This window comes from Nestor notabilis, unplaced genomic scaffold, assembly GCF_000696875.1.
Source record: "Nestor notabilis isolate BGI_N333 unplaced genomic scaffold, ASM69687v1 scaffold14781, whole genome shotgun sequence".
NCBI classification, from domain to species: domain Eukaryota; kingdom Metazoa; phylum Chordata; class Aves; order Psittaciformes; family Psittacidae; genus Nestor; species Nestor notabilis.
In genome coordinates, this window is record NW_009914329.1 from 1 (window position 1) to 9,099 (window position 9,099).

The 9,099-nt window shown below is 56.6% G+C and overlaps 2 protein-coding genes across 2 annotated transcripts in view; one reads left to right on the top strand and one right to left on the bottom strand.

Moving 5' to 3' along the window:
- Positions 1–701: 701 nt before the first annotated feature.
- Positions 702–6,831, top strand: LOC104412799 (uncharacterized oxidoreductase C663.06c-like; the record flags this gene model as incomplete). Its single annotated transcript, XM_010023614.1, has 4 exons — positions 702–857; positions 4,424–4,614; positions 5,420–5,560; positions 6,718–6,831. Coding segments are annotated over 4 exons (602 nt in total), but the record flags the coding sequence as incomplete, so codon positions are not given.
- A 681-nt stretch (positions 6,832–7,512) lies between these two features.
- Positions 7,513–9,099, bottom strand: part of LOC104412798 (uncharacterized oxidoreductase C663.09c-like) — a 1,952-nt gene continuing 365 nt past the window's right edge. The window contains exons 2-6 of the mRNA XM_010023613.1: positions 8,987–9,037; positions 8,583–8,770; positions 8,163–8,321; positions 7,920–8,039; positions 7,513–7,626 (exon numbers count right to left, since the gene is read on the bottom strand). Of these exons, the coding sequence (XP_010021915.1) occupies positions 7,513–7,626; positions 7,920–8,039; positions 8,163–8,321; positions 8,583–8,770; positions 8,987–9,037 (632 nt within the window). The remainder of the gene's footprint in view (positions 7,627–7,919; positions 8,040–8,162; positions 8,322–8,582; positions 8,771–8,986; positions 9,038–9,099) is intronic.

Consider the following 9,099-nt stretch of genomic DNA (forward strand, 5'->3'; position numbering starts at 1 on the left):
TGCCGGCTGGGCTTGAACCACGACACCGTTTCAGGTGAGCCTTTTTACATGGCAGCTCTTAGTTTCTTTTGGCACCTTACCTCTGCCTCCTGAAAATCCATGCCCCCAGGCAGGTCAGGGCCATGGGAGCCTTGGCTTTTCAGGCATCTCTTGGGCTGAGGAGCATCTGGCATTGTCCTCCAGCAAGGAGAAGGGTGATGGCTGTGTTCGTGGAGCCCCAGCAGTGGGCAGTCAGGGCTGCAGGGAGCTGAGGGTCTTCTCTGGGTAAAAGCATTGTCACCAGTTGAGCTTCCAGTGTCAGAAATGCCCTTCCTGTGCTTCCCAGGCTGGGCTTTGGATTAGCATCCCTGGGTTCAACCATCCCAAACTCATCTCCAAACTTGAAGATCACCAGCCACAGTGATGTGGAACTGTTTTCCCATTCCTGGTGGTGTTTCCAAGTGCTTTTCCAAGCATTTGGTAGAGGTGCCAATTCTCCTACTGTTACAGGGCCTCTGGGAGCTAGGGCTTTAGAGGTGGGGACTGGCTGACACAGGAGCTATCCAGCCCCACATGCTGGGCGTCCATGGCACCCTGGCTGTGCCTGGGGCAGGCGAGGGGCCAGGGCTGGTGCTGGCACCGTCCCTGTCCCCATGGGTGCCCAGAGCCACACCCTGGGCTGTGCCCAGCTCCTCTCCCAGTCCCGCTGTGTGTCACTGCAGCACTGGCGGCGCTGGCTCGCAGCATCCTGGTGACGGGCTCCAACCACGGCATCGGGCTGGAGCTTGTGAGGCAGCTCGCTGCTAGCCCCTGGCCCCCGCAGCACATCTTCGCCACATGCCGTGACCCCGACGGGCCACGAGGGAAGGTCAGTGGAGGTGCGGGACACGGGGATGGTAGCAAGCGGGGCGGGCGGTGGGAATGTGCAGTGCCCACAGCCCTGCTGGCTCACTGCCCTGGCTGCGTTAGTCTGGCCGTGGGAACAGGGCCGCTCTGGTGAGATCTCATAACCCCCAACCCCCTGACCTAGCTGAGTGGGATGAGGCTGGAGGAGCCAACATGGTGCCCATGTCGTCAGTACTCGCTCCTGGCCATATTCATGACCAACCAAACCCTTCTCCATGCTGGGATCACCCGGGACAGGGGCAGTGCCTGAGGCCAGCACTACCCTTCTCCTCGTGGCCACTGGGATGCCCTGACCTCTCGGAATAGCTCCGCATACTTTCCCAACAAAAGCAAAGGCACTGTGGCCCGGCTTGAGCTGGGGTGACCTGGGAGCTGGGGCGGGAGCAGGGCCGTGCTGCTGGTGACTTCTAACCTCCTCACTTTGTTTCCAGTCCCTGCAAGAATTAGCTGCACAGCAGCCCAGCGTCAAACTGGTCCAGCTAGGTATGGAGCAATCTCCCTCCTTGCACCCAACGTTGCTTCTAGCCCTCTGCTTGCTTGAGGGATGGATCTGGGGGCACCTTTGCTTTAACACAGGCAGCCAGACAGCTCCAGCCCTGCTGGTGCGGAGGGATCTGTGCACATCTGAGCAGGCTTCCCCCTCCAAACAGAGCTGTCCTCTGGCTGGAAGTGGTCAAACCGGCTTTAGTGGCAGGCAGAGGTGGGTCTGGACACCTTGGCTGAGCAAGTTTCAGAGGAAAGGCATGAGCTGTGTTCCCAAAGATGCTAAATATAGTGCCCGGGTTTTGGGCTGGGACATGAAGGTTCGCCAGATGAACCAAGGCAGGGCATACCGGATGGTTCCTAAAAACGAGGGTTGGTTTGGGGTCTTCTTGGAGATGGCCATGGTTGGTATGCCATTTCCTAAAGGATGCATATGGGGAATCTGGTCCTGTGGTGGTGGCAGTATCCCAGGTTGATGCTCAGACCCAGAAACATGCTCCACCCAGAAACATGCTCCACTTTGGAGCCCAGCCTGGGTAGATGGCCTTTCATCCTTTCCCTGCTCCCATGGAGACAGGCCAGATTCGGTGGCCCTTGTGAGCAGCACTGGAGAGCAGATGGACCTCGACAGCACAGGGAACTGGGGATGGAAAAAGGAGAGCAGCCAGGGCAGCGTTTGGTGTTGCCAAAGTTGGGGTATTTGCAGGCAGGAAGCTTCTAGGGTGCTGGGCAGGGATGGGGGCTTAGGCACTGGAGTGAAATATGGGGAGATAAAGAGCACCAGGATGAGGAACGTGGTTTCCTGCAGATGTGTCTCAAGTAAGCAGACAGCAGTCTCTGAGAGAGCAGGAGCTGCTCGCAGCCCCTCTTACTATTAAATAGATTGTTAAAGTATGACACCTTCTCTGTGATAAAAAATAGCATCTTGAATATTACCTGTGATGGGAAAAGCACATTTACTTTGCTCCCCAAAGCATGCCCAGCATAAAAGGGACATCTCAAGGGGCTGACCACTAAATAAACCTTCACTAAAACACAAACACCCCAAACCCCAGCCTATCAATAAAGTCCCCAAATACGCTAAAAAGCTATGGGAAAAAAAAAATAATCCAACAGCAACAACTGTTTAAAAACAGAAGCTGCTTCAGGCTGTCTCTCTCCATCTTGAGGAAAGGTTGACTTCAAACCAGTAACAGGAATGCACTTTTCAGAAAGGAAAGTAAAAAATTAACTCCAAGATGCCAAAGACCTGTCCCTTCCTTTTGTTCTCTCTCTTCCTTTCTCATCCTTATCCTCTCATTTCTTCCAAGGAGATAAGAGTTTGTTCCTTCAGCAGACTTGGCTGGCCTATCACCAGAAACGTGCTTGTCTCACATGCCTGGCCCCTTGGAGCGGTGACTCAGCTAGTCCAAACAGCAGTTAATCGTTCACCAGAGCAACTGAAAGATCCCTCACACGTGGTGAAGTGATGGAGCCTTGAACTCCGATCATTATCCAAAGTCACTAATAAAAATCCTGCAGTATATCCTGCACCTGGCCATGTGCATCCTCTCGAATCCCAGTGCTCCATCCCCTCACATACAGCAGCCCCGCAGCAGATTATCTCATCAAAATCCACCCAAATGTTTTCAAGACACCTCTGGGTGGGTCTGTGCTGCACAAGGCAAGGTGGTAACAAGTCCCAGGCTACTCAAATACTTGCTTACAGCATAAGGACACCAGCCTAGTTCAGCATCATAGGACTATAGAATCAACCAGGTTCGAAAAGACTTTCAAGATCATCAGGTCCAACCATTCTCCAGCACTGCCAAGGCGGCCACTTACCCATGTCACTAAGGGCCTCGTCTACACAGTTTGTGGACACTCCCAGGGATGGTGACTTCACCACTGCCCCGGGCAACTTGTTCCAATGCCTGACCACCCTTTGGGGAAGAAACTCTACCTAATAGCAAATTCCCTCAAGCTTGGCCTGGTGCAGCTTGAGGCTGTTTCCTCCTTTCCTATCCCTTGTTCCTTGGGAGAAGAGACCAGCCACCTCCTGGCTCCATCTTCCTGCCAGGTAGTTGTAGAGAGTGACAAGTCCCCCCTGAGCTTTCTCTTCTCCAGACTAAACCCCCTCAGGTCCCTCAGCTGTTCCTCATCACACTTGTGCTCCAGACCCTGTACCTGCTCCGTTGCCCTTCTCTGGACCTGCTCCAGCACCTCAATATCTGCCCGGAAAAACAGATCAATCGGTTGCTCATCAGTGTAACAAAACACTCCAGGAAGGGTGTATTCAGCCTTACAAACCTTTGCTAATTCAGTCTTGTATAAGCATAAGAACAGAAACACAGCTCGGGGGCAGATCTGTTGCAAAAAATAAATCCATCTTTGTGATTGCCTCTCCAACCCAGAAGGCTCGTCAGATTAGCACCTGCAAAACATGTGTGTGAAATGTGCATGGGAGCAAAAGCACACTCCAGCATGCCCATACACATGGTTCTGAAGGGCTTGGTGGTGTACTAGGGTTACTAAAAGGCAATATATAAACTTTAATGTTGGTCAAACTAGTCCATTTCAGATCCTGAAGGTGTTTAGATGACTCCTTTTAAACCAACAATGGCCACTTCAGTGGGGTGAGCACCTGGGAGGGGATGCACATCCTAACAAGAAAACCCAAAAGCTGACCACAAACTGAAAAAAATCAGAACCACAGCCTGGTTTGTGTTCGGAGGGACCTTAAAGCTCACCCAGTTCCAACCCCCTGCCATGGGCAGGGACACCTTTCACTAGAGCAGGTTGCTCCAAGCCCCATCCAAGCTGGCCTCGAACACTGCCAGGGATGGGGCAGCCACAGCTCCTCTGGGCAACTTGTGCCAGGGCCTCAGCACCCTCACAGGGAAGAACTTCTTCCCAAGATCTCACCTCAATCTCCCCTCTGTCAGGTTAAAGCCATTCCCCCTTGTCCTATTCCTACAGGCCCTTGTCCAAAGCCGCTCTCCAGATTCCTCGTAGCCCCTTTAGGCACTGGAAGCTGACCCGCTGGAGCTCTCCTCCCCTTTGCTTTCTGCCTCAGCAGACACCGTGAACTTCCCCAGCACCCATGGGGCCATGCAGGCTGTGAGGTCTCATCTGAAGGACCAGGGCTTGAACCTGCTCATCAGCAACGCAGGTGTCAGCTCGCACGCCGGATTGTGCTGCCTGGATTCCCAGGAGATGCTCTCCATGTTTGCCACCAACGCTGTCGGACCACTCCAGGTTGCCAAGGTACCTTTTGGATTTCTCTTGCTTCGGGAGATGTTCTCCACAGCAAAGGTGGCCTCAGTTGGTGGGTTCTGGCTCTCTCGAACGAGCACAACTGATGGGGCAAGACCAGGACCATGGGTCTCCTCTACCCACCCAGAGGAGCAGGGAGGCAGCTCAGCCCATCCCCAGCATCTCCAACGCTCTGCTCCTCCCCATCTGGAGCTCCTGCCTGTTTCTTCCTTGGGGAAGGGAAAGGCTTGAGCCTGGCCCCTCCTTGGGGCGTCCTCCCCGTCTGCTACCCTTCTGCAGGGGGTGTCTGTCCCATGGTCTGCAACAGAGACCTCCAGGGTGTTCCTGAAGCTCGAGGCTTGTCCCATGTTAACAGAGCATCCGTGTCTTTGGCCAGGAATTTCTGCCGCTCCTGGAGAAGGCAGCAAAGGGTGCGGGACAGGAGGGGCTGACCTGCAGCGGGGCTGACCTGCAGCAGGGCTGCCATCATCAACATCTCCACCAAGCTGGGCTCCATCGGGCTGTGCCTCGGGGTGCGCCAGGCCCCCATGTACCCATACCGTGCCAGCAAGGTGAGGAGCTGGAGACAGTGCTGGGGATGCTCTGCATGCCCAGGGCCCACGGAGGGGAGCCCATGGGGTGACCCAGGCCACCCACTCCCTGCCTGGTTCTCCCAAGCATCAGCTTGGAGACCAAGACAGCAAGACCCAGCACTAAGCCTTTCAGGGGGGTTGTGCCAATGCCGTACCCAGGGCCAGGTCGCATCTCCCACCTTCTGTCTGGCAAAAGTCCCCCTTCCCATGCACCCATACCCCAGGTCATGCTGGCACAGCACTGCCTCTTCCAGGCTGCCCAGAACATGGTGACAAGGTGCTTGGCTGCGGAGCTCCAGAACAAGGGGATCTTGTGCATAGCCATCCATCCTGGCTGGGTGAAGACTGACATGGGGACGGAGAAGGTACTGGGCTGTGCAGGGGAGGGTGAGGAAGACCCCACTGTGCCTCCAACTCTTGGGCACTTCGGGATGTTGTGGGATACTGTGAGCTGCCAGGACCATCTGCCGGTGTGGAGAAGCAGCAAGCTACAGTGTGCCAACTGCACAGGATAACCAGCCCTGTCCCCCCAGCCCGGCACAGAGAGCAGGGGGATGGCAGTAAAGAAAATACCTCCATGATCACTGTGGGTGCTGCTTCCCAGGCTGTGCACCCTCCCATCATAGAATCATAGAATGGTTTGGGTTGGAAAGGACCTTAGAGCTCGTCCAGTTCCAACCCCCTACCACAGGCAGGGACACCTCCCACTAGACCAGTTAAAACAAAGCTAAACCAAAGACACTGCAGCATCCTTCATGCCCCACTTGTCAGGGGTAGGCTGAGCCACGGTGTTCAAGAGATGATGGTGACACTACTAGAGATCTGAGGACACTTAGTTTTCCAGCTCACCACAGAGCCTCCCTAGCTCTAGAAATACCCAAAATCACATCTTGAGAGCACTGCCTGTCCGAAACATGTGTGGGTTTGTGAGTACACAAGGTCCTTGTCCAACTGAGAAAGCACATGAGGATTTATCTTTCCTTGCAGAAGCAGCCCTGACATTAACCTCACCCACCTGCTGAAACAGGATCTCAGGCATCAACCGCCAGGCAGCTTTTCTTGGCGAGGTTAAGGACCATCTCTCAAGAACATAGAACAGCTTAAACTGGAAGGCACCTTAAAGCTCATCCAGTTCCAGCTCCCTGCCACAGACAGGGACACCTTCCACTAGACCAGTTTGCTCCAAGCCCCGTCCAAGCTGGCCTTGAACACTGCCAGGGATGGGGCAGCCATAGCTTCTCTGGGCAACCTGTGCCAGGGCCTCAGAACCTCCACAGGGAAGAACGTCTTCCCTGTATCTAACCTAAATCTCCCATTGCAGTTTAAACCCATTCCCACTTGTCCTATTGCTACAGCCCCAAATGCAGAGACTGTCTCCAGCACCCTTGCCGTCCCCTTCAGATACTGGAAGGCTGCTCTGAGGTCTCCACGCAGCTTCTCTAAAGGTCATCTCTGAAGGCCGGCTGCTTTCCGTGTCAGTCACAGCCCATGGCAGTGATGCTGCACCTTGTTCCCTCTGCAGGCACCACTGACGGTGGAGCACAGCGTGCAGGGCATCCTGACCATGCTGGCCAGCCTCTCACAGGACACCACTGGAGCCTTCCTCGACTGGGAAGGGAACAGCCTGCCTTGGTGATGTGCAGACGGACGGTGCCTCTTGCCAGTGCTGCGGCCTCCTCCTTGCCGGTTCACCTCTCTGCATGGTCACCCTGCTCACCCTCACGCCAGCGAGATGGGAAGGGCGTGGGAAACAGCTTCTCCCCCCTTCCCCACCCCATGCGTGGCCCTGCAGTCCCCCTGTACCCCTCACCTCTGTAAACACCGGGAACTAATGCCTCCTAGTTCCATCTCTGCATCCCTAGTCGCAGCCTCCCCACTGACTGCCTGAGCACCGTGTGTCCGTCTGTCCTGCCTCTGACCAAATCATCTCCCAACTGAGGGGAGAAAGCAGCTGGTCCCTGTGACCCACAGCACCTTGGGGACCCCAGGCAGGGTATACACAACCCTGGGGTGCCCCCAACTGTGTGGGAGGAAAAGCAGCCCCGTGGATACTCTGAAGATCTCTCCCCTTCTGGGGGACAGGCTCTGCCGCAGATCTGGTACCAGGCACCAGGGACAGCTGTGGGTTGGGTGGGCCATAGTGGGCACGGCCACACACCAGGATAGGGGTTGGGGTGCCTGAGAAGGGGCTGCCCTATGGAGCTGGCAGTGCACAGCAAAGCTGGTGGCTCTTGGCAGGGATTTATTGAGAATGAGGGGGTGGGGAAGTGTGGAAGAAGCAGCACAGGGCCCAGCTGCCAGGATCCAGGCTTGTGTCTCACCAGGGCACAACATTCCCTTCCCAGTCCAGGAAGGTGCCGGTGTCCTTCTCAGAGAGGGAGGAGAGTACCTTCAGCATCCCTCGCACGCTCTCATCCACCGTCACCGGGGGCTGTGGGACAGAGGGGGAAAGGCAGCCCATGCCTGAGGCCTGGCTAAGGCTGCCCCAGAGCAGGGGAAGGAGCTGCTCAAGGGCAAGGGGAAAGCCACCAGCCCTGGACAGAGGGGCTGAGTAGGGAGCCAAAGGGATAGGGGCACCAGGCACCTGGGACCAGGGCAGGGGGAGGTGCCCCAGCAGCAATGGGGCAGGCAGGGAGGTCATGGTCAGGAGCTCAGGGCACCACTTCCCTCCCATGGAGAATGAGCACAGGGGCTCTGGTGGACCAACCATGGTGAAATTCCTACCGTGTGTCCGGCACAGCTCCCCATGTCAGTTTGCACCCATCCAGGCTGGAGAGCAGTGCAGAGGACACCATCTTCCTTGTACCTCAAGGACTGGCACTTGGTCAGCATGTTCAGAGCAGCCTGCAGGAGACAGAGCAGGGATGGTGGTGGAGGACAAGGGTGTCTGCAAGGAGACATGTGCAGACCCTGTGGCAGGGACAGGGTAGGGGAAGCAAATCTGTCCCCAGCATGGCATGGTGGTACCTTGCTGCAGCGGTATGAGACAATCTGCATTAGATCCCAACCGTCAGGAGAAGAGATGGAGCCTCCCTGACTGGATATGTTGATGATGGCTGCCCTGCTGCAGCTCAGCGCTGAGCCTGGGCTGGCCTGGGCAGCCTTCTTCAGCAAGGGCAAGAAAACCTGCAGGGAGAAAGAGGATTCAAGGGCACACACAGAGGTGGCACAGGGGCAGGACCAGCTCCTTCCACAGTGGGCAGTGCTGGCACCAGCACTGGAGCATCCTCCCTCCTTTTCCCACTGCCCCAGCCCGCCAGGCTCCAGCTCCTGAGCCCCAGCCTGCAGCTCCACGAGCTTCTCTCATCATGTGGAGCAGAGGCAGGACCCTCTCCCACCAGCCTTTGGTGCTCCCTCAGGACAGACCAGCTTGAGATGATGTCTCACCTGGCACATTAGCAGTGGCCCAATCGTGTTGGTGGTGTATACGTGGGTCATGTCCTCCAGCGTCTCCTTATCAAGCAAGTTACACTTGAGGATTCCGGCATTGTTGATGAGGAGGTTGAGCCCCGAGCCCCCCAGGTGCTCCCCGACTTGGGCTGCAGCTGCCTTGATGCTGGCAAGGTCGGTGACTTCTGCGGAGCCGACACAGGGAGCTCAGCCCCTCACCCTGTGGTGTCTCAGGGTTCCCTGCGTGCCCCAGGGCCGTGCCCTTGGGGCTGCACATGGGCAGGAGGGACACAGCACCCGGTGTCCCGCAGCCACCAGCCCTCCACACAGCTCCTCGCGCTGTGGGGCTCCCGGTGCACAGCGCCCAGCACTCGCTTGGGGGACCAGCTCAGGGCACCTACCGAGTGGGATGATGACCAGGTTGCGGTGCTTGGAGGCCAAATGATGCAGACACGGTAGGAAGCAGGGTCGTGTGGGCACGGGGAAGCAGGGGGGGCAGGGGCAAGGGTCGACA